Consider the following 24,713-nt stretch of genomic DNA (forward strand, 5'->3'; position numbering starts at 1 on the left):
TTATTCCCTCAAATAAGTTTTTCAAATGTTTTTCTTTTTCTTTTCCCTCAGGAACACCAGTGATTCTTAGGTTTGGCTGTTTTTTTTTTTTTTTGTTGTTGTTTTTTTTTTTTTTGAGACGGAGTCTTGCTCTGTCGCCCAGGCTGGAGTGCAGTGGCCGGATCTCAGCTCACTGCAAGCTCCGCCTCCCGGGTTTATGCCATTCTCCTGCCTCAGCCTCCGGAGTAGCTGGGACTACAGGCGCCCGCCACCTCGCCCGGCTAGTTTTTTGTATTTTTAGTAGAGACGGGGTTTCACCGTGTTCGCCAGGATGGTCTCGATCTCCTGACCTCGTGATCCGCCCGTCTCGGCCTCCCAAAGTGCTGGGATTACAGGCTTGAGCCACCGCGCCCGGCCAGGTTTGGCTGTTTTACCTAATCTCATATTCTTGGATACTTTGTTCCTTTTTAAAATTATTTTTTCTTTATTTTTGTTTGATTGGTATAATTCAAAAGCTTTGTCTATGAGGTCTGAAATTATTTCTTCTACTTTGTCTTAGAGTAGTATTTGTCTAAGACAAAGTATTGTTAAAACTTTCCAATTAGATTTTGTGATTTTCTAAATGTGCCTTTCATTTCCAGAAGTTTTTTTTTTTTTTTTTTAATGTTTTGTTAACATTTTTACTTATATCCTGAATTGTTTTTTTAAATTTTTTTATGTTGGTTTTCACCTTTCTCTTTCATCTTCTTGAGTAACATAGTAGTTCTGAATTCTTCGTCTGGCAAATCAAGGATTTCATCTTGGTTTGGATCTATGCTGAAGAGCTAGTTTGATCTTTTGGTGGTATTATAAAACCCCAGTTTTTCGTATTGCCAGAATTATTTTTCTGGTCCCTTCTTACTTCTGTGGGCTCTTATAATTATTTTTGAATTTATTTTTGATTCAACTATGCTTTTTCCATTTCTTTTTTTTTTCCCCTTGAGGATGTGACTTTAATGTTTGTAGTTTATTTTAATCTAATTTGGCTCTTGGTGCTTTTAGTCGTGAAGACTCTGTATGAGTTCCTTGGTTATAGAGGGCCTTTTCATGGTGGCTTTCTCAGATGCTGGATGTAGTAGTGATGTGCTCCATTTATAAGCAGGTTCACTGTCTCCTGTGGGGTTGGAATGGCAGAGGTATCATGAAGCTTATTTCATTTGCCAGTGGTGTGACTTTTTTATTTATTTATTTTTTCTTTCCCCAGTGTTTTATTCACTGGGTTGAACAATTCAGACTTTAGGTCAATAGGTGGTGTCCGCAGGTAAAATCTGGCTGTTGCTAAAGCAGGTATCATGATCCTTTCTTAAAAAAAGGTAGTTTTAAAATAAAATTTACTGTCTTAGGAAATACCTGTATAACAATATTAAAAAATTTGATTTATTAAGGGTGAGTCTCACTAAAGATTTACTTTCTCCTCACATGATATATGATACAAATCATTACATGATAGTAAATAATTGGAATGCCAAGCCAATATTACTAATTAGATATTTTCCCTTGTGTCCTATTGATAGCATAGTAACCCAATATACTTTTGAAAACAATTAGAATAAACTAGTTAGCAATACTGTGGGTTAACTAACCATAGATATATGATAAGTATTTTAAACCAACAAAACTAAGGAGGGATATGGTAAATAGTAAATGTTCAGTTATCTAAGGATTGAAAAAATTGTGTCATTTAGCACTGTGTACTGTTGAAAAAATGTAAGATTTTAAAGGAAGACTCTGTGTCAATGAATTATTTATCTACAAATTTAACATTAGCCACTTTTATTTAATGACTCAAAGAGTATTCTTCCTTTTTTATTTCTTATTAAGAAAATACAAGAGATGGTACTTAGTCTCTACCTTCCTATGAAGGTATGAGATCCTTACCCCTCAAAGGATTGACAACTACAAATAATGTTATTATTGGTAAATTTTTAAATCCAATATTCTATTATCTGTGCACAGTCAACGATATCAAGTTCCTGATGTTCACTGAGAAATTTGTGCCATTGTTGTTTGTAGTTTTTCTTAGGAACGTTTTTGTTTCCAGTAGCATTAAACACTGAGTGGCAGCTAAGCCATTAACATACAATGAAATTGAGTCTGCCAGAAATCTACCATTTTTTTCTTCCATTGTTTTTTCTTTCATGTGACCAGAAGACATCATTCATATGCCTTGTATGTCTGTCACTATCTTCTATTTATAAATAATCCCCAAGACAAAATATACTATTCCTAGCTAAATAATAGTAAAAGTAACTATGTAAATATGAAAAGTCTCTCAGCTTAATGTAAGATGCTTTGGTTGTTAAGTCAAAGTTTAAAGTATTTCATAGCAATGGCTATGACTGTGATGTTTTGACTATAATGTCTGCTTATCTTTGACAAACATTACCATATTCGTAGGCTTTGTTGAGTCTCATAGGTTATACCTGAATCAAAAAACAAAAAGACAAAAAACCAACAACAACAAAGGTTGAGTATCAGCAAATGAGTCATGGAGTGTTTTATAGCCCTGAAAATTAGAATGTGTGCTCTGGTTGCCTGGCTGAAGGAGAGTACCAGGTTTTCATGTTCCCATCCAGCTTGGGTTTTTGGATGAGATTAATTATATTCATCACATAGTAGCCAAATACTAGTATCTTGGACCCTTGTGAGGAGCATTATCTGTAACAGGTAGTCCAAATATAGCCCAGCAATCTCAGGAAATGGGCAGACATCACTTACAATGGATGTCCACAGGCAGAATACAGAGAGTTCTTTTGTTGAAGGTTCTTACGAGGCAAAACAAGAATGGCTAACATGGCTTTATATCACAGACAATAATAAAGGTGGTTTGTAGGGCCCTAGATGAGCTCCCCAAAAATTCTAGTACTGCCAAAATTTTCAGGAGTCTTCAATACTGATTTTATTTTTCTCCATGTCATGGTTAACCACGCCTTTTTTCACTCCTATGGCGGCCTGTTTATCTCCTCTTTGTTTGTGATATATGTTTTATTTGCTTTTAGTAATTGCTGTCTTGTAAGTATTATTGCAAAAATGTTTATATTAACTATAGATGACCCTTCATTGTTTTTATCATGATCATATTTATTTTTTTATTAGCCTATAATTCTGTTTGAATGTATAGTCAGGTTAACATATTTGTCAATGTTCCTGTCACGCAGCTCAAAATTGTTCTGGATTGAGAACCTGTGGACAGTGTTTGGAACAGCCTGGATGTGGCTGGTGCAATGATCCTAGTAATACAGGAAGAGGACATTGCATTGAAGGTTCTTCACGGGGACCAATGAAGCTTATTGGAATGCACCACAATGAGATGGTTCTTGACACCAATCTTTGCCCCAAAGAAAAGAGCTATGAGTGGTCCTTTATCCAGTGTCCAGGTAATAATAATGTGATGGAAACAATTTCAGTTTCTGCTTAAGGGATCCTAGAAGGAGCTTTCCATTCTTAGAATAAAGGAAATTTAGCTTTAGAAGAAAAGAACAATGAAAATGAGACTAAAATGTCAAAGATAAAAAATTTTTCCATAGACTATATCTATCTCAGTTATGCAGCTGGTATTCTGTTTAGAATCATTAGATAGGCTAAATGAATTAATGGAATATCATGATTAGCTTTCATTTCTTTTTAAATATTTTGTTATTTAGTTTAAGTTCTGGGGTACATGTGCAGAACATGCAGGTTCCATAGGTATATGTGTGACATGGTGGTTTGCTGCTCCTATTGAGCCATCCTCTGAGTTCCCTCCCCTCACCCACAACCCCGCAACAGGCCCTGGTCATGTTGTTCCCCTCCCTGTGTCCATGTGTTCTCATTGTTCAACTCCCACTTAGGAGTGAGAACATGCAGTGTTTCGTTTTCTGTTCCTGTGTTAGTTGGCTGAGGATGATGACTTCCAGCTTCATCCATGTCCCTGCAAAGGACATGATCTCATTACTTTATGGCTATGCAGTATTCCATGGTGTATATGAACCACATTTTCTATATCTAGTCTATCATTAATGGGCGTTTTGGTTGGTTCCATGACTTTGCTATTGCAAGTAGTTCTATAATAAACATACCTGTGCATGTGTCTTTATAGTAGAATGATTTATATTCCTTTATGTATATACCCAGTAATGGGACTGCTTGGTCAAATGGTATTTCTGGTTCTAAATCCTTGAGGAATCACAGTGTAAAAATGAGCCTATTTCTCCACAGTCTTGCCAGCATCTATTGTTTCTTGACTTTTTAATAATCTCATTGTGGTTTTGATTTGCATTTCTCTAATGATCAGTGATGTTGAGCTTTTATTCATATGTTTGTTGGCTGTGTAAATGTCTTCTTTTGAGAAGTGGCTGTTCATATCCTTTGCCAGTTTTTTATGGAGTTGTTCATTTTTCTTCTTGTAAATTTGTTTAAGTTCCTTGTAAATTATTGATATTAGACCTATGTCAGATGGGTATATTGTAAAAATTTTCTCCTATTCTGTAGGTCACCTGTTCATGCTGATGATAGTTTCTTTTGCTGTGCAGAAGCTCTTTAGTTTAATTAGATATTATTTGTCAATTTTGACTTTTGTTGCAGCTGCTTTTGGGATTTTCGTTATGAAGTCTTTGCCCATGCCTGTGTCCTGAATGTTATTGTCTAGGTTTTCTTCTAGGTTTTTTTTTATGGTTTTGGGTTTTACATTTAACTCTTTAATCCATCTTGAGTTAATTTTTATACAAGGTGTAAGGAATGGGTCCAGTTTCAGTTTTCTGCATATGGTAAGCCAGTTTTCCCAGCACCATTTATTGAGTAGGATATCCTTTCCCCATTGCTTGTTTTTGTCAGGTTTGTTGAAGATCAGATGGTTGTAGATGTGTGGTGTTATTTCTGAGGTCTCTGTTCTGTTCCATTGGTGTATGTCTGTTTTGGTTACTGTAGTCTTGTATAGTTTGAAGCCAGGTAGCATGATGCCTCTAGCTTTGTTCTTTTTGCTTAGGATCATCTTGCCTATACGGGGGTCTTCTCTGATTCCATATGAAATTTAAAGTAGTTTTTTCTAATTCTGTGAAGAATGTCAATGGTAGGTTGATGGGAATAGCATTTAATGTATAAATTACTTTGGGCAGTGTGGCCATTTTTACGATGTTGATTCTTCCTATCCATGAGGATAGAATGTTTTTCCATTTGTTTATGTCCTATCTTATTTCATTGAGCAGTGCTTTGTAGTTCTCCTTGAAGATGTCCTTCATATCCCTTGTTAACTGTATTCCTAGGTATTTTATTCTCTTTGTAACAATTGTGAATGGGAGTTCATTCATGATTTGGCTGTCTCCTTGTGTATTGTTGGTGTAAAGGAATGCTTGTGATGTTTGCAAACTGATTTTGTATCCTGAGACTTTGCTGAAGTTGATTATCAGTTTAAGTAGTTTTTGGGCTGAGATGATGGGGTTTTCTAAACATAAAATCATGTTGTCTGCAAACAGAGGAAACTTGACTTCTTTTCCTGTTTGAATACCCTTTATTTCTTTCTCTTGCCTGATAGCCCTTGCCAGAACTTCCAGTACCATGATGGATAGGGGTGGTAAGAGAGAGCATTCTTGCCTTATACTGGTTTTCAAAGCAAATGCTTCCAGCTTTTGCCCATTTAATATGCTATTGGCTGTGGGATGGTCATAAGAAGCTCCTATTATTGAGCTATGTTCCATCAATACCTAGTTTAGTGAGAGTTTTAACATGAAAGGATGTTGAATTTTATCAAAGGCCTTGTCTGCATCTATTGAGATAATCATGTACTTTTTGGCTTTGGTTCTGTTTATGTGAGGAGTTATATTTATTGATTTATATATGTTGAACTAGCCTTGCATCCCAGGGATGAAGTTGACTTCTGGTGGAGAAGTTTTCTGATGTGCTGCTGGATTCAGTTTATCAGTATTTTATTGAGGATTTTCACATTGACGTTCATCAGGGAAATTGGCCAGAATTTTCTTTTTTTGTTGTGTCTCTTCCCGGTTTTGGTATCAGGTTGATGCTGGCATCATAAAATTAGTTAGAGAAGAGTCTGTCCCTTTCAGTTGTATGGAATAGTTTCAGTAGGAATGGTACCAGCTCCTGTTTGTACCTCTGGTAGAATTTGGCTGTGAATCTGTCTGGTCCTGGGCTTTTTTTGGTTGGTAGGCTATTAATTACTCCCTCAATTTCAGAACTGTTATTTGGTCTCTTCAGGGATTCAACATCTTCCTGGTTTAGTCTTGGGAGGGTGTATGTGTCCAGGAATTTATCCATTTCTTCTAGGTTTTCTAGTTTATTTGCATAGGTGTGTTTATAGTATTCTCTGATGGTAGTCTGTATTTCTGTGGGGTCAGTGGTCATATCCCCTTTATCATTTTTTTATTGTGTCTATTTGTTGCTTTTTTCTTTATTAGTCTAGCTAGCATTCTATTTTGTTAATTTTTCAAAAAAACATCCTGGATTCATTGATTTTTTTGGAGGGTTTTTCATGTTTCCATCTCTTTTAGTTCTGCTCTGATCTCAGTTATTTCTTGTCTTCTGCTAGCTTTTGGATTTGTTTGCTGTTGCTTCTTTAGTTCTTTTAGTTGTGATATTAGGGTGTCAATTTGAGATCTTTCCAGCTTTCTCATGTGGGTATTTAGTGCTATAAATTTCTCTCTGAACAATCCTTTAGCTGTGTCCCAGAGATTCTGGTATTTTGTCTCTTTGTTCTCATTGTTTTCAAATAACTTCTTGCTTTCTGCATTGATTTCATTATTTACCCAAGAGTCATTCAGGAGCAGGTTGTTCAGTTTCCATGTAAATGTGTGGTTTTGAGTGAATTTCTTAATCCCTAGTTCTAATTTGATTGCCCTGTTGTGTGAGAGACTGTTTATGATTTCACATCTTTTCCATTTGGTGAGGAGTGTTTTACTTCCAATTATGTGGTCAATTTTAGGATCAGTGCCATATGGCACTGAGAAGAATGTATATTCTATTGGTTTAGGGTGGAGAGTTTTGTAGATGTCTATTAGGTCCACTTGATCCAGAGCTGAGTTCAAGTCCTGAGTATCCTTGTTAATTTTTTGTCTCGATCTGTCTAATATTGACAGTAGAGTGTGTTAAAGTGTCCCACTATTTTGTGTGGGAGTCTAAGTCTCTTTACAGGTCTCTACGAACTTGTTTTATGAATCAGGGTGCTCCTATAATTGGGTGCATATATATTTAGAATAGTTGAACTCTCTTGTTGAATTGTTCTCTTTACTATTATGTAATGCTTTTTTTTTCTTTTTTGATCTTTGTTGGTTTAAAGTCTGTTTGTCGGAGACTAGTATTGCACCCCCTGCTTTTTTTTTTTTTTTTTTTTTAACTTTCCATTTGCTTGGTAAAATTTTCTCCATCCCTTTATTTTGAGCCTGTGTGTGTCTTTGCCTATGAGATGGGTCTCCTGAATATAGCACACTGATTGGTCTTGACTCTTTATCCAGTTTGTAAGTCTGTGTCTTTTAATTGGGGGATTTAGCTCATTTATATTTAAGATTAATACTGTTATGTGTGAATTTGATCCTGTTATCATGATGCTCTCTGGTTATTTTGCACACTAGTTGATGCAGTTTTTTCATAGTGTCATTGATCTTTATATCTCGGTGTGTTTTAGTAGTAGTTGGTACCAGCTTTTCCTTTCCATATTTAGTGCTTCTTTTAGGATCTCTTGCAAGGCAGGCCTGGCGGTAACAAAATCCCTTAGCATTTGCTTGTCTGGAAAATATTTTATTTCTCCTCTTATTAAGCTTAGTTTGGCTGGATATGAAATTCTGGGTTGAAAATTATTTTCTTTAAGAATGCTGAATATTGGTCCCTAGTCTCCTCTGGCTTGTAGAGTTTCTGCTGAGAGGTCCACTGTTAGTCTGTTGGGCTTCCCTTTGTAGGTGACCTGGTCTTTTTGTCTGGCTGCCATTAACATTTTTGCCTTCATTTCGCCCTTAGAGAATCTGATGATTATGTGTCTTTGCTTGATCTTCTCATTGAGTATCTTAGTGGTGTTCTCTGTATTTCCTGAATTTGAATATTGGCCTGTCTTGCTAGGTTGGGGAAATTCTCCTGGATAATATTCTGAAGTGTGTTTTCCAGCTTGTTTGCATTCTCCCTGTCTACTTCAGGTACACCAATCAATTGCAGGTTTGGTCTCTTTACAAGGTCCCATGTTTCTTGGAAGCTTTGTTTCTTTACATTCTTTTTTTCTGTAGTCTTGTCTGCATGCCTTATTTCAGCAACGTGATTTTCATATTTTTTCTTTCGCATTGTGACTTTGGCTATTGATACTTGTGTTTGCTTCGTGAAGTTCTTGTGCTGTTTTTTTCAGCTCCATCAGATCATTTATGTTTCTCTCTAAACTAGTTATCCTAGTTAGCAGCTCCTGTAATGTTTTATCAAGGTTCTTAGCTTCCCTTAGCTCAGTGTAGTTTTTTATTACCTGCCTTCTGAAGCCCACTTCTGTGAATTCGTCCATCTCATTGTCTGTCCAGTTCTGTGCCCTTGCTGGAGAGATGTTGTGATGATTCGGAGGAGAATAGGCACTTTGGCCTTTGCATTTTTGGCATTTTTGTTGTTGTTGTTGTTGATTCTTTCTCATCTTCTTGAGTTTGTCTAGTTTTGAGTTTGAGTTTCAGTTTGTCTGTTTTCTTTGAGGCTGTTTACCCTTGGATGGGGTTTTTTGTGGGGACTTTTTTTGTTGTTGTTGCTTTCTGTTTGTTTTTCTTTCGATGATCAGGTCCTTCTTATGTAGGACTGCTGTGGTTTGCTGGGGGTTCACTTCAGCCCCTATTCATCTGCTTCGCTCCTGCATCTGGAGATATCACTCAAGGAGACTGGAGAATAGCGCAGATGGGTGCCTGCTCCTTCTTCTGGGATCTCTAAACTTGAGGGTTAGCAAGTCTGTGTCTTTTAAGTGGAAAGTTTAATTCATTTACATTAAAAATTACTATTGATATGTGAGGGCTTATTTATGGCATTTTGTTAATGATTTATGGTTGTTTTATATATCCTTTGTTCCTTTCTCTCTTGTTTATCATTGTGGCTTTTTAGTTTTCTGTAGTGGTAGCATTTGAGTCCTTTCTCTTTCTTGTGTCATTGCTTCATCAGGGAGTTTTATACTTTCATTTGTTTTTATAATGACAAATATTGTCCTTTCACTTCCTGAAGTGTCTGTTTCTAGTGGTTTGAAGTGTCTAGTGGTGATGACTTCCCTGTTTTTGCTTGTCTGAACATAGCTATCATAATACCGAAGAGGGAAAGCTGAAAAGTTTTTTTTTTTTAAAGAACTGGAACAACACAGGGATGCCCACTTGCACAACTCTTGTTTAACGTAGTCATGAAAGTCTTCAGACTGAGCAATTAGGCAAAAGCAAGAAATTAAATGGATCTAAATTGGAAAGAAGGGAGTCAAATTGTACCTTTTTGCAGGTTACATGATCTTATATGTAGAAAAGCATAAAGATTCTATCAAGAAACTGTTAGTACTGACAGATGAATTCAGTAAAGTTACAGAATGCCCAATGAACACACAAAAATCAGTAGCATTTTTACACATGAACAATGACTAGGAGAAAAGGAAATCAAGAAGGTAATACCATTTATAGTAGCTACAAATAATTAAAATACTTAGGAATAAATTTAACCAAGGAGATGAAAGACCTAGAAACCTTTAACATATACATTTTAACTTGTTAAAATATGTTTCAGATTTATATTAATACCAGTGAGATATAATAATGCTATTCATATAGGTCTATTCTTTTTCTTCATTTTTGTCTTATTTTTACTACTACATCCATATGTGTTGTGGACCCAACAGTACTTTATTAAAATTATTACTTTATATAATTTTATATCTTTTAAAGAATTTGAATGATGAAAGGAGGGCAAGCATATATTTATAGCTCTTATCATATTAATCTTTTTACCATTTCTGATTTTCTTTATTTGTTCCTGTGGCTCCAAACCATCATATCGTATCTTTAGCCCAACACAGGTTTTCTTGACTCACCTATTTTGTGCTTTTATTGGTAAAGATGTTGCATTTTTATGGTTATAGGACAAATAATACTATTATATACATATATTAAAAAATAATTCTTTAAAAATATCAGGTAATAGAAAAAAGGAAAATAAATATGCATTTCCTGGTTTTATTATTACACAATAGTTACCACTACTGTTTTTCTTTTTGCATGGAGTTGAATTACCGTCTGGGTCACTTGCTTTCCTGTGAACAACTTCCTTTAGTACTTCTTGTATGGCTAGCCTTCCAGCATCTAATTCTCCTAATGTTTTAATATTTAGGAATGTCATTATTTCTCTAATTTTTTAAATGTAGCTTTGCTTGATAGAGGATTCTTGGTTGGCATTGTCCTTTTGAGTATATATTATTGTACTGCTTACTGGCCTCTATTATTTCTGATTTAAAATCAGTTGTTAATATTACTGGGCTTTTTTGTAAGTGAGAAATGATTTTATCTCTTTCTTCTTTCAAGATTTTGTCCTTGTTGTTGCTTTCATCATTTTAATTATAATGGGTCTTTTTGTAGATCTCTTTGTGTTTGTCCTATTTAGAGTTTTTTAGGTTTCTTGCATGTGTAAGTTAATGTTTTTCATCAAATTTGAATTTTCAGAAACTGTGTTTTCAAATACTTTTTAGTTTATTTTCTCTTTCTCCCTTCTCTCTTTCCAGTGTTTCTATTATTCATATGATGGTAAAATTAATGATGTCCCATATGTTTTTCCAAACATATATGCTTACTTTTCTTCATTCCTAGTTCTGTCTGTATTTTAGATTACATAATTTGTCAGTCTCTCTTTAATCTTGCTGATTATTTTTCTACCAGTTCAGATCTTCTGTTGAATTTTTATAGTGTATTTTTTGTTATTGTACGTTTCTTCACAATTTTTATTTCTTTGTTGATATTCTCTATTTGATGAGACATTGTCATCATACCTTTCTTCTTCAGACATGATTTATTTCCTTCCTTCCTTCCTTCCTTCCTTCCTTCCTTCCTTCCTTCCTTCCTTCCTTCCTTCCTTCCTTCCTTCCTTCCTTCCTTCCTTCCTTCCTTCCTTCTTTCCTTCCTTCCCTCCCTCCCTCCCTTCCTCCCTCTGTCTTTATTTATTTATTTATTTATTTATTTATTTACTGAGACAGAGTTTCACTCTTGTCGCCCTGACTGGAGTGCAATGGCGCGATCTCAGCTCACTGCAACCTCCGCCTCCTGGGTTCAAGCAATTCTCCTGCCTCAGCCTCCTGAGTAGCTGGGATTACAGGCACCTGCCACCACACCTGACTAATTTTGTATTTTTAGTAGAGACAGGGTTTTGCTGTGTTGGCCAGGCTGATTTTCAACTCCTGACCTCAGGTGATCCGCCCACCTCGGCCTCCCAGAGTGCTGGGATTACAGGCATGAGCCACTGTGCCTGACCTCTTATTTTTTATATCTTTAATTATTTTTGAATATTTTTATCTTTTTTTTTTTTTTTTTTTTTTTTTTTGAGACAGAGTCTTGCTCTGTCGCCAGACTGGAGTGCAGTGGTGCGATCTCGGCTCACTGCAAGCTCCGCCTCCCGGGTTCATGCCATTCTCCTGCCTCAACCTCCCTAGTAGCTGGGACTACAGGCGCCTGCCACCACGCCCGGCTAAATTTTTTGTATTTTTTAGTAGAGACAGGGTTTCACCGTGTTAGCCAGGATGGTCTCAATCTCCTGACCTCGTGATCTGCCGGACTCGGCCTCCCAAAGTGCTAGGATTACAGGCGTGAGCCACCGTGCCCAACCTATTTTTATCTTTTATGTGTATTCTTTGTTTTAATCAGCTCTCTCTCTCTTTTTTTTTAATCTCCTGTTTTTTATGGTGTTTTTGAATTTTTTATTTTGAGATTTAATTTAGAATTTTTTTTTATCTTCCTTGTCAGGGTTTGGCAAACCAAGGTTAGTAGGCCAAATCTGGTCTGCTGCAGATTTATGTGAAGAAACTTTTTTCAAAGTACAACTTTACCCAGTTATTTGTGTATTATCTTTGTTCGCTTTTGCACTACAGTTGCAGAAAGGAATAGTTGTGACAGAGGTTGGCCTGCAAAGCATAAAACGCTGTCTAGTCCTTTATGTAAAAAAAGTTTTACCAATTCCTTTCTTGTAGTATATTTGTATGACCTGGGTTGTGGATGTATCTACAAGGGCCATTTACATCTGCTTTTACAATATCTGTGGGGTTTTTTTTTGTTTGCAGCACAGGTTTATATTAATGTTTTACTTGGTGGGTTGTTCACCAAATGTGTGATGTGAATTTAAAATTACCATATAAGCCTGACATAGCCTTTAAGTTCTCACAAGTGATGTTTTTCTTTCATACGCATATCCTAGGCGACTTAAAATTCTTTTCTGCTTTTTGCAGAGCTTGTAAAGTGTTTTAATACCTTTTTCATAAATAGTATCTCCAGTTGATAGGATCACTTTATGAACATGGTTCAGTTTAGCTTGCTTCCTTTAGGATGCCAAGAATTATATCTTCTTGGTCTGCTGGATTTTGGAACCCATGCCTCTTAGTTCTTATTAGTCTATTCCATGTATAGTAAAATTTGGTCGCTAGCTCAAACTTAGCTTTACTATTCTTACTTTGAATCTCTTCTTCATTTCTAGCATCTGATAATTCCCATTTCTTTTAAAGTGGAATATGTATTGAAAAAATGCTTTGGGTAAATTTTTGTCTTAAATTTCTGTGTATATTTTTACAATTTATTAAGATTGTCACAAAGATATTTTTAAATGTTGCGCATCTGTTGCAGAGCAACTATTTTTCTAAACTATGTACTTATTTGCATATCAAATGCTGAGTTGTCATTATATTTTATTTTGATATTTTCCTGTTTGTGTGTCCATAAATGAGGAGCCATCTGGAGTGGTTTTAAAATTTAGAGAAAATAGAATGGATGACTTCTCTTTAGTTTTATTCGTATTCCATAGCTACTGAGATATTAGATGATATTAGAACCTTTCAAGCAACAATGTAACCTCAACAGACTCTTATGTGCAAGCTTACATTTCCTGTCGATCTAACACTCTTTTGGTAGTGGGGAATAGAACATAATCATAGGCTTACTAATATATCATTTTCCTGTTGGTATTTGATACGGCCATTATGCCTGGGTCCCTTTCCTATAATATACTTTCTCCTTTGCCTTTGCTACCATACTAGTTATAAGGTGTGACAATTACCAGACTTTTTTCACCAGATATTTTTTCTGCAGTTAGGCTAAAGTATACTGGCTTTCTGCATCATATATAGACCATGTCAGGCTTCCTTGGTTTACACTTTCCACCAGATGGATGAAAGAATACCAGTGATATGCTTCTTGACTGCCCTATGAGTAACCTTGTTTTCAGAATTTTTCTTATTCAGGAAAGGAGGGTTGAGTGGCATTTTGCCAGGGAACCTCTTTTATCATCAAGAGGTATTGTAGATTAATACCTTCTAGGTTTGTTCATGTAGGTCACCCTGATGCCTATCATTGCTGGTACATTTACTTTCTATTTTACTGTTAATCTGTGAGGGAGATGTTAGATATGAGTACTAAATTTAGCTGTCTCATTCAGATGTGAAAACTTTTTTTTTAAATGATTCTTCCAAATGGCCAGAAATTTCATGAAGTTGTTACAGCAACCCATTTCTTACTTTAAATCTTCTGTTAAGTCTTTACATGTAGTGGGCACTCAATACATTTGGTTTTTACCTGAGTGAATTAATTAGTGGTGTCACAGAGTAAATTTTCTGTGAAACAATACCTTAAGCTTTTAAGGATAATGTTATAAAATTAAAGTTTTTAATAGCATTATTTTATAATATTAATTTATTATAGACAATTGGTAATACAGAAAAATCTTACTGTAGTGAGATACCCATCAGCTTTTCCATAAGCATATTTATACATTTCATCACAAAATTGTCATCATCATGTTAAATTGAAACAAAGTATGCACATGTTTTATGGGGTTCAATGTGATGTTTTAATACAGGTATATGTTGTATAATGGTTGAATCATGGTAATTAACATACCTATTACCTTAAACATTTATAATGTCTTTCTTGTGAGAACATTCAGAATCCTCTTTTCTAGCTATTTGCAATGCATTATTGTTAGCTATAATCACCTTGCTACTGTTCTTGTATTCTATTGCATAGTAGGTATTCCTCCTATCTGTAACATTGTATGCATTAAACAACCTCTCCATATCTCCCCCTCCTCCTGTTCTCTCCAGTTTCTCGTAATCATCATTATACTCTTAATGTCTATGAGATCGGTTTTTTAAAAGATACCACACATGACTGAGATCATGTGGTGTTTGTCTTTCTGTGCCTGGCTTATTTTGCTTAAGAAAATGTCATCTAAAACTCATCCATGTTGTCCCAAATGATGGGATTTTATTTTTTTATGACCTTTTTCATGGCTGAAACATATTTCATTGTGTGTGTGTGTGTGTGTGTGTGTGTTTATTTATTTATTTATTCACACTTTCTTTATCGATTCATCCATGTTTGGTATTTAGGTTGATTTTATATTTTGGCTATTGTGGGTAGTGCTGCAATATATTAATACATTGGAGTGCTGATGTCTCTTCAGCATACTGATTTTATTTCCTTTGCATGTACACCTGATAGTGGAATTGCTGGATCATATAGTATTATATTTTTATTTTTTTGAGAAACCTCCAACTGTTTTTGATGTAGCAATTTACATTCCCATAAAAAATGTCTAGAGTTCCCCTTTCTCCACATACATGCCAGCATTTGTTTTTTTCACTGTCAATTTTATAATTTACTCATGGCTGTTTAGGAGCATGTTCTTTAATTTCTATCTATTTGTACAGTGTTTGAAGTTCCTTCTCTTTTCTTCTAGTTGCATTTCATTATGGTCAGAAAAGATACATCGTATGATTTTGATATATTTAATTCATTAAGACTTTTTTTCCTGACGTATTAGCTATCCTGAAGAATGTTCCATATGCATTTGAGAAGAATGTGAATTCTGCAGCTTTTGGATGGAGTATTTTGCATATGTGAAGTCATTTTTGTCTTAAATTCAGTTTATGTCCAGTGTTTCCTTATTTATTTTCTGTCTCGATGATCTGTCCATTGCTGAAAGTTGGGTGTTAACATTCCCCTACTACTATTGTTTTGCTTTCTATACCTCCCTTTTGATCTATTAATGTTTGCTTTCTATATTAAGTTACTCCAATGTGGGTTACATATAAATTCTCAATTGTTCTATCCTTTTGTATTGATCCCTTTATCAGTAAATATTGACCTAATTTATCTCTTTTTATAGTTTTTGACTTGAAGTCTATTTTGTCTAATAGAAGTATAGCTAATCCTACCTACTTTTGTTTTCCATTTGCATGCAATATGTTTTTGCATCTCATTATTTTAAGTCTATGCATATTCTTAAAAGTGGATTGAATTTTTTGTTGGCAGTATGTAGTTGGGTCTTGTTTCTTTATTCATTGACCCACTGTTTGTCTTTTATTTGGAGAATTTAAGCCCTTTACATTCAAGGTAGTTATTGGTAGGTAAGGATTTTGTACTACCATATTGTTACTTGTTTTCTAGTTGTTTTGTAGAACTTTTCTTTCTTTCTTCTTCTCTTACTGCCACCCTTTGTGTTGAGTGATTTTTCTCTATCAATATGATTTGATTTCTTGCTTTTTATTTTTAGTGTATATATTATAGCCTTTTGGTTTTTGCTTACCTTGAGCCTAACAAAAAAAAAATCTTATCATTTTAAAAGGCTATTTTGAATTGATAAGTTACTTTTGGTCTGAAGAAAAGGAAAAACCCACTCTATTCTTTAACTTCATTACTCTTCTACATTTTGCATTTTTGAGGTCATAATTTATATCTTATTTTGCTTATCCCTTAACCAAATCATTTTAGTTGTTATTATTTTTATTTGCTTTGTTTTTTAACCTTCCTAATAGGGATATAAGTATTTCTTGACCCATGATTACCATGTTAGAGTATTCTGAATTTGTTTAGATACTTATTTTTACCTGTCAGTTTTATAGTTTTGAACTTTTTTTGTTACACATTAAGATTATTATTTTTTCTTCTAGTTTGAACAACTCCTTTCAGTATTTTTTGTAATGTAGTTCTAGTTGCAAAGGTTTTATTCAGCTTTTGTTTATCTGGGAATGTCTTTATTTCTAATGATTAAATTTGCTCTATACAGTATTCTTGGCAGGCAGTTTTGTTGTCTTTGAATATGTCATCCCACTGTCTCTTGGCCTGTGGGGTTTCTCCTGGTAACTCTCCTGTCAGGCATATTGGAATTCTTTTATGTGTTATTTGCTTTTTTTTTTCTCATGCTGCTTTCAGTGTTCTCCATCTTTGACTTTTGAGAGAGTGGTTATATATGTCTTAGGGTTATCTTATTTGGATTGAATCTGTTTTGTTATCTTTCACCTTTCTGTACTTGAATATTTATATCTTTCTTCAGGTTGGGACATTTTCTGTTATTTTTCTAAATAAGCTTTCTTCTCCATTTTCATTTTTTATTCTCTTTTGAACACTAGTGATACACAGATTTGCTCTTTTGACACTGTTTCATAGAACCTCTGTGTTTTTCTCATTGCTTATCTTTTTTCTTCTCTGAATGTGTATTTTCTGATAGCTCGTTTTTGAAATCAGTGATTCTTCTGCTTTGTCATTCTGCTATTGATGCACTTTCTTGCTTTCTTGCTTTCTTTCTTTCTTTCTTTCTTTCTTTCTTTTCTTTCTTTTCTTTCTTTTCTTTCTTTTCTTTCTTTTCTTTCTTTTCTTTCTTTTCTTTCTTTTCTTTCTTTTCTTTCTTTTCTTTCTTTTCTTTCTTTTCTTTCTTTTCTTTCTTTTCTTTCTTTTCTTTCTTTTCTTTCTTTCTTTCTTTCTTTCTTTCTTTCTTTCTTTCTTTCTTTCTTTCTTTCTTTCTTTCTTTCTTTCTTTCTTTCTTTTCTTTTCTTTCTTTTCTTTCTTTCTTTTTTTTTTTGAGACAGAGTCTTGCTCTATCACCCAGGCTAGAGTGCAGTGGCGCGATCTCGGCTCACTGCAACCTCCGCCTCCTAGGTTCACACCATTCTCCTGCCTCAGCCTCCCAATTAGCTGGGACTACAGGTGCCCACCACCATGCCTGGTTAATTTTTTATATTTTTAGTAGAGATGGGGTTTCACCATGTTAGCCAGTATGGTCTCGATCTCCTGACCTTGTGATCTGCCCGCCTCGGCCTCCCAGAGTGCTGGGATTACAGGCATGAGCCACTGCGCCAAGTCTTCGTTTTTCATTTTGTTTATTATTCTTTTTAGCTCCTGGATTACTGTTTGATTTTTAAAAGTATTTCAATTTGTTGAATTTCTTTAACAGATTCTTCATTTGTTGCGCTGTGTTGTATTGACATTGCTGATTTTTCTTAAAGCAGCTATATTTTAATTCTTTGATTGCCTATGATTTATGTGCATATGTTTAGGATTAGTAATTGGCACCTTGTTTTGGGCATTTCATGAGGCCATCTTTTCCAAGCTAATCTTTCTTCTTCTTTACATGTGTCTCTGTATGTGTCTTGATGAATTAGGTATTTTTTTTCCAGTCATTGCAGTCTGAATTTGTTTGTGACTGTTCTATTTTGGTGGGCTTGTTGATATAGTCTGAGCAGACTGACCCTTGTATTTCATTTTAGTGCTAGAAGGTGCCCTGAGCCCAGCTTTGACATGATTGTCTAATGCAGGGTCCAAACTCATTGTGATCATGGGAGATCCACATTGGGTGCCCAGGCCATGTAAGAGATCAGGGTCAGACCCTCACATATGAAGGATTGTAGACCATCCATCTGACATTGTGGCACTCACAAACATCCTCTGTGGTGTGGCATCCTCTCTGCCAGGGATGGTAAGCCACTACCAAGTTCTCTGTGCTGCCTGTTACTAGGCCTACTCTCTTTTTTTTCCATAGGTGGCCTCAGGTGGTTCAACCCCATTGTACTTGTGGTGCTCTTTATGGGATGATGCAGAAGCAAATCTCCCATGGAGGGGTTCAGGATGGTAGAGAAGCATAATGCCTACCTCCAGCTTCTTCTTTTGAGTGTAGAATCCCTGAGTCCTGGAGGCCTTTCTGTGTATTGTACTCTAAGGGCTTGGGGATGGGGTGTTGTGGTCACAGAAAACTGATTCTCTTACTATGAACCATACTTTTACTAGTCTGTAGTCCAGAGAGGCTTCACAGCCTTACTTGTGCATTCTGGGTTTTTTTTTAGCGCTTTTGAAAGCGATTGTATGTGTGGGTGGTTGTTCAAATTGATGTTTCTTCATGGGTGTGATTGTTGGAGAAACCTGTTTTGCTGTTTGCTCTGCTTCCTTGAGTTTAACATTGTGATCTTTGTAAATATAATGCTATGTTTTAATTGCTTCTCTTGATTTGTCATGAACATTATTCCTTGTTATTAAATTTTCTCATAATTGTTTCATAATGTAATATGAAGTTTAAAAACATATTATAATTTTTCTCAGTTTCATAAAGAGGATGTGAGCATTTTTTCCATAACTGCATATTCTTTCTATAATGCATTGCAATAGAGTTGCACCTCTAAGAATTTGTGTAAAGTATTTGGTTTTACTCTTTTGTATGTCTGTTTCTTCACATGCTAATTCATTTTGATGATCCTATGCTAGCCTCTTGGGAATTCCTCTCACTTTCAGATTTTCTGAATATAAGAGGCCGTTTTACATGCTAGTTAGTATCTGTTTTTTTTTTTTTTTAAATTCAGAGTTCCATGTATGTATTTGTTTCTGTCATTGATTAGCTGTGTCACTTTGTGTAGTTGCTTAACCCAGATTTCCCCATCTTAGAATCAGTCCTAAACACAGCAACTTCCACATAGCATTGTTTTGAAGATTAAATAATAAAATTCATGTGTACCATTTGGTCCTCTTTCTGGCCAAGGCATGGTGTTTACAATGTTTAAAAATTGATGCTTATGTGCACTTACCAATCAGAACAGATACCAACTACAAACAATTGGCGCCAGCAGAATATTGGCTTTCCTCATGGAGTGAGAGAGAGCTCTATTAAATGCTAGTTGCTATCATAGTTGTAATAAGTAAAAATAATCATGAAGTTGACAAGATGATTTTTGGCCAAGCAGTTACCAGACTAAGTTAACATTACGTCCCAAATAGGCACAAAAAGCAGGAGCTTTCATATATGAACTTTATTCTGAAATTTTTGTAGTCTGCTGTAATATTAAAATTGAAACATAGAAGTCTCAGTTATACAGATATAGAAACAATCTCATACTTTATATTTCATTCTGTGTAGTTCAAACTTAAATAGACTTTCAGTTAAGCCTTGATGTTTTTCTTACCTAAAGAAGATACACATTTATGCAAATTAATTCAAAAGTACTTTTTTTTTTTTTTTTTTTTTTAAGAAGGAGTCTTGCTCTGTTGCCCAGACTGGAGTGTAGTGGCGCAGTCTCGGCTCACTGCAACCTCCATCTCTCAGGTTTAAGCGATTCTCCTGCCTCAGCCTCCCGAGTAGCTAAGATTACAGGCATGCACCACCATGCCTGGCCAATTTTTTTGTATTTTTAGTAGAGATGGAGTTTCACCAAGTTGGCCATGCTGGTCTTGAACTCCTCTCCTCAAGTCATCTGTCCGCCTCGGCCTCCCAAAGTGCTGGGATTACAGGCTTGAGCCACTGTGCCTGGCTCAAAAGTACTGTTTTTAATAATTTTACTATTAGTTTACTTTATTCTAGTAAGAATCTGTTGCCACACAATTTTCTATATTGATTGATTCTTTATTATTATATGTTAATATAAAAGATGAATTTTAGCATTCTTTATCAAAGTTATAGTATTTAGCCTTGTGTTTATATAACTTAGCAGACATACCATTCTTACAAATTTTTAAGGATTATGCTAAAGATTATTCCCTCTTTAGCTATAACTTTTATGTTCCAGTTCATCTTTAACCACAGCATTGTAAAGAGATTAAGGTAAAATTTCAACACATGATTTATGGTACACATTATCTTGCATAAAACTCTGAGCTATATGTGTTATTAATTTTTAAGCAACACTTGGAAGATGCCTTTTGGACATTTTTACAATCCAGCTTTTTAAGATACATTCTTTGTTTTGATAACTATTATACTTGATATTATGTTAGATATTTGTAATACTTTTTACTGTTTCCTTTAGCTTGCCAGTGTAATGGACATAGCACTTGCATCAATAATAATGTGTGCGAACAGTGTAAAAATCTCACCACAGGAAAGCAGTGTCAAGATTGTATGCCAGGTTATTATGGAGATCCAACCAATGGAGGACAGTGCACAGGTAAGTTTCTTTTAAGCAAATTTTAGTGTATTTTTACTAAGGAAAAGATAATTTAAAAAGCAGCGCCTGTTGTGGAGAATATATATTACTACAGAACAGTTTTTATTCAGTTTTGATGTGTTTTCTAAAGTAATATGTATTAGAAACTGTGAACTGTAAAAATTCTGTAATATGCTTGCTTCAAAAATATTCCTTTTTCTTATTTCAAAATGAAGGCATGTTTCTTACTGTAATTTATCAAATATAGATAAAAGAAAAAAACTACTATCTCACTATTCAAAAATAATAATTGCTGATAGTTTTTTAATAAGTAGTAGTTTATTGTTTTGACTTTAGAAATAATAATTAAAAGTTAAATGTGTTTAACTTACATCAGGTAAAATTTTTATTGCATAGGGTGATAGTATGGAGTAGTATTTAGGAGAGTATGGGTTTGGAACCAGTTCTGGGCTGAAATCCCAACTCTGTCACTGTTCAAATACATGACCTTGTTTCATTAACCTCTGACTGTCTTATTTTTCCCATATGTAAAATGCAGATGATGATAATTCACTGAGTTGTTGTAAAGATCAAATGAGATTATATGTAATATCAGCCTTAGGAATTGAAGCACATAAAAAAGAGCATTATAAATGCTAGCCATAATCATCACATTCTTGTTTACTAAACCCTGCTTTCCTCCATCTTCCTTTCTGTTCTGCCACTTCTTTCTCCTACTTTGTAAATGATATTTGACTTTTAAATATAATTTCCTTTTAAAGTAGAATTTAATAGAAATCCTTCATTATCTCTAGATTGGAAATTGTGGTTTAAATTTTTAATCTACCGTCTCTAAATGGAGTTTGCCTACATAGCACCCACAGAAATACATCATTGACTGTGAAAATGTGAGGTATTTGAGGGAGTGGAGCCTGACTTTGGTTAGATAATTTTTTTTTTTTTTTTTTTAACACTAGCTGCATATTAGAACCAACTGGAAAGCTTTTAAAAATATGGATGTCTGGGCCACTTTCTAAAACAATTAAATCATTTTCTGGGTTGTGGTTCTAGGGTGATTCTTGGGTAATTGTTCTTTTTAAATGTTTCCCAAGTGACTCTAATATGCACTCAGAGTATGAGATGTTTTCATTCACATTACAATTTGTATGTCTCTGTAAACTGTCATGTATTTAATATAAAATTGTGTATGTTTTATTTTAATTTTATTACAATTATTTTAGATATATTTTTCAACGTATTTTCATGCCCGTATGTAATTAGTTCATTCTGTAATTTACTTAATATATTTGTTGGCATTTATATAATGCTTCTAACCTAACTCCAATTCTAGAGAATGACTTTTTAACAAAGTGAAACCCACAACAGACACTTAACTATTTACAGTGTTGTGCAACTATCTGATTTTTTTTTCTATTTTTTTTAGACACAGTCTCACTGTGTTGCTCAGGCTGGAGTGCAGTGATGTGATCTTGGCTCACTGCAACCTCTGCGTCCTGGGTTCAAGCGATTCTCCTGCCTCAGCCTCCCGAGTAGCTGGGACTACAGGCACCCACAACCACACCCGGCTGATTTGTTTTTGTATTTTTGGTAGAGATGGAGTTTCACTGTATTGGCCAGGCTTGTCTTGAACTCCTAACCTCGTGATCCGTTTGCCTCAGCCTCTCAAAGTGCTGGGGTTACAGGTGTGAGCTACCATGCCCGGCCATTTTTTAAAAATTTTAATTAAAAAAAATTCAAATTTTAATTTTGTGGGTACATGGTAGGTGTACATATTTATGGGGTACATGACATGTCTTGATACAGGCATGCAATGTGAAATAATCACTTCATGGAGAATGGGGTAACCATCTGCTCAAGCATTTATCCTTTGTGTTATAAACAATCTAATTATACTCTTTAAGTTATTTCAAGTTATTTTAAAATGTACAGTTAAGTTACTATTGACTATAGTCACCTTATTGTTCTATCGAATAGTAGGTCTTCTTCATTCTTCCTAGTTTTTGTACCCCTTAACTATACCCCCTGCCCTCCAGCCCTCTATTGTTTTTGCACCCATTAAGCATCCCTACCTTCTCCCCACCACCCCATTACCCTTCCCAGCCTCTGGTAACCATCATTTTACTCTCTGTGTTCATGAATTCAATTGTTTTGAATTTTAGATTCCACAAATAAGTGAGAACATGTGATGTTTGTCTTTCTGCGCCTGTCTTATTTCTCTTAACATAGTGGTCTCCAGTTCTGTCCATGTTGTCGCAAATGACAGGATCTCATTCTTTTTTATGGGTGAATGCCATAAAAAATATATACCACATTTTCTTTATCAATTCATCTGTTAATACGGCAGTCCCCAACACTTTTGGCATCAGGGAGTGGTTTTGGGGAAGACGGTTTTTCCACGGATGGGATGGTGATGGGGTATAGTTTGTGGATGAAACTATTCTACCTTAGTCATCAGGCATTTGTTAGATCCTCATAAGGAGTGTGCAGCCTAGATTCCTCACATGTGCAGTTCACAACAGGGTTTGAGCTCCTGTGAGAATCTAATGACACCCCTGATCTGTCAGGAGGCAGAACTCTGGCCTTAATGCTTGTTCACCCGCTGATCACCTCCTGCTGTGCAGCCGGTTCCTAACAGGAAGTAGACTGGTACCAGTCCATACCCAGGGGTTGGGGACCCCTGTGTTAATGGACACTTAGGTTGCTTCCAAATCTTATCTATTGTAAACAGTGTTGCAACATAGGAGTGCAGGTATCTCTTTGATATACCAATGTCCTATTTTTAAGGTTTATACCCAGCCAAGGGATTGCTGGATCATGATTGCTCAATTTTTAGTTTTTTGAGGTATCTCAAAACTTTTCTCCATAGTACTTGTACTAATTTACATTCTCACCAAAGTGTACAAGGGTTCTGTTTTCTCCACATCCTCACAAACATTTGTTATTGCCTGTCTTTGGATATAAGCCATTTTAACTGGGGTGATATCTCATTATAGTTCTGATTTGCATTTATCTGATGATCCATGATTTTGAACACCTTTGCATACGCCTGTTTGTCATTCATATGTTTTCTTTTGAGAAATATCTATTCAAATATTTTGCCCACTTTTTGATTGGATTATTGGATTTTTTCCTGTGGCATTGTTTCAGCTCCTTATATATTTGGGTTACTAATCCTTTGTCAGATGGGTAGTTTGCAAATATTGTCTCCCATTCTGTGGGTTTTCTCTTCACTTTGTTGGTTGTATTCTTTGCTGCGCAGAAGCTGTTTAACTTGTTATAATCCCATTTGTCCGTTTTTGCTTTAGTTGCCTGTGCTTACAGGGTATTGTCCAAGAAATTTTGGCCCAGACCAATGTCCTGGAGATTTTTCCCCAATGTTTTGTTCTGGCAGTTTCATAGTTTGAGGTCCTAGATTTAAGTCTTTATACCATATGCTTTTTATATATGGCAAGATATAGGATCTAGTTTCATTGTTCTACATATGGATCTCCAGTTTTCCCAGCACCTTTTATTGAAGAATCTGTCTTTTCCCCAGTATATGTTTTTGGCACCTTTGTCGAAAATGAATTCACTGTAGCTGTGTCGATTTGTTTTTGAGTTCTCTGCTCTGTTGCATTGGATTGTGTGTCTGTTTTTATGCCAGTATTATGCTGCTTTGGTTACTATAGCTCCTTAGTATAACTTGAAGTCAGGTAATGTCATTCCTTCAGTTCTTTTTGCTTTAGATAGCTTTGGCTATTCTGGGTCTTTTGTGGTTCCATATATATTTTAATATATATTTTTTCTATTTCTGTGACAAATGCTATTGTTATTTTGAGAGGGATTGCATTGTATCTGTAGACTGCCTTGGGTAATATGGACATTTTAACAATATTGATTCTTCCAGTCCATGAATTGATTCTTCCAATGCATTTTTGGTGTCCTCTTCAATTTCTTTAATTAGTATTTTATAGTTTTCATTATAGAGATCTTTCACTTCTTTGGTTAATTCCCAGGTATTTAATTTTATGGGAGGCTATTATAAATGGGATTACTTTCTTAATTTCTTTTTTATATTGTTCACTATTGGCATATAGAAATGCTACTTATTTTTGTATGTTGATTTTGTATCCTGCAATTTTACTGATATCCGTTCTAATAGGTTTTTATGGAGTCTTTAGGTTTTTCCAAATATAAGATCATATTATCTGGAAAAAAGGATAATTTAGCTTCTTCCTTTCCAATCTGGATGCCCTTTATATGTTTCTCTTTTCTTATTGCTCTAGCTAGGACGTTCAGTAACAGTGGTGGAAGTGGGCATCCTTACTTTGTTCCAGATTTTAGAAGAAAGCCTCTC

General features: G+C 35.1%; 1 protein-coding gene across 3 annotated transcripts in view; it reads left to right on the forward strand.

Moving 5' to 3' along the window:
• ATRNL1 (attractin like 1) overlaps positions 1-24,713 on the forward strand; it is an 809,729-nt gene that overhangs the window by 215,238 nt on the left and 569,778 nt on the right. The window contains exons 18-19 of one of the 3 annotated variants that reach the window (XM_007964178.3): positions 3,177-3,395; positions 20,240-20,377. In XM_007964178.3, coding sequence (XP_007962369.1) covers positions 3,177-3,395; positions 20,240-20,377 — 357 coding nt within the window. The remainder of the gene's footprint in view (positions 1-3,176; positions 3,396-20,239; positions 20,378-24,713) is intronic. The other 2 variants (XM_038008819.2, XM_073019389.1) reach the window with 2 other exon arrangements.

Source organism: Chlorocebus sabaeus, chromosome 9 (assembly GCF_047675955.1).
Source record: "Chlorocebus sabaeus isolate Y175 chromosome 9, mChlSab1.0.hap1, whole genome shotgun sequence".
Classification (NCBI taxonomy): domain Eukaryota; kingdom Metazoa; phylum Chordata; class Mammalia; order Primates; family Cercopithecidae; genus Chlorocebus; species Chlorocebus sabaeus.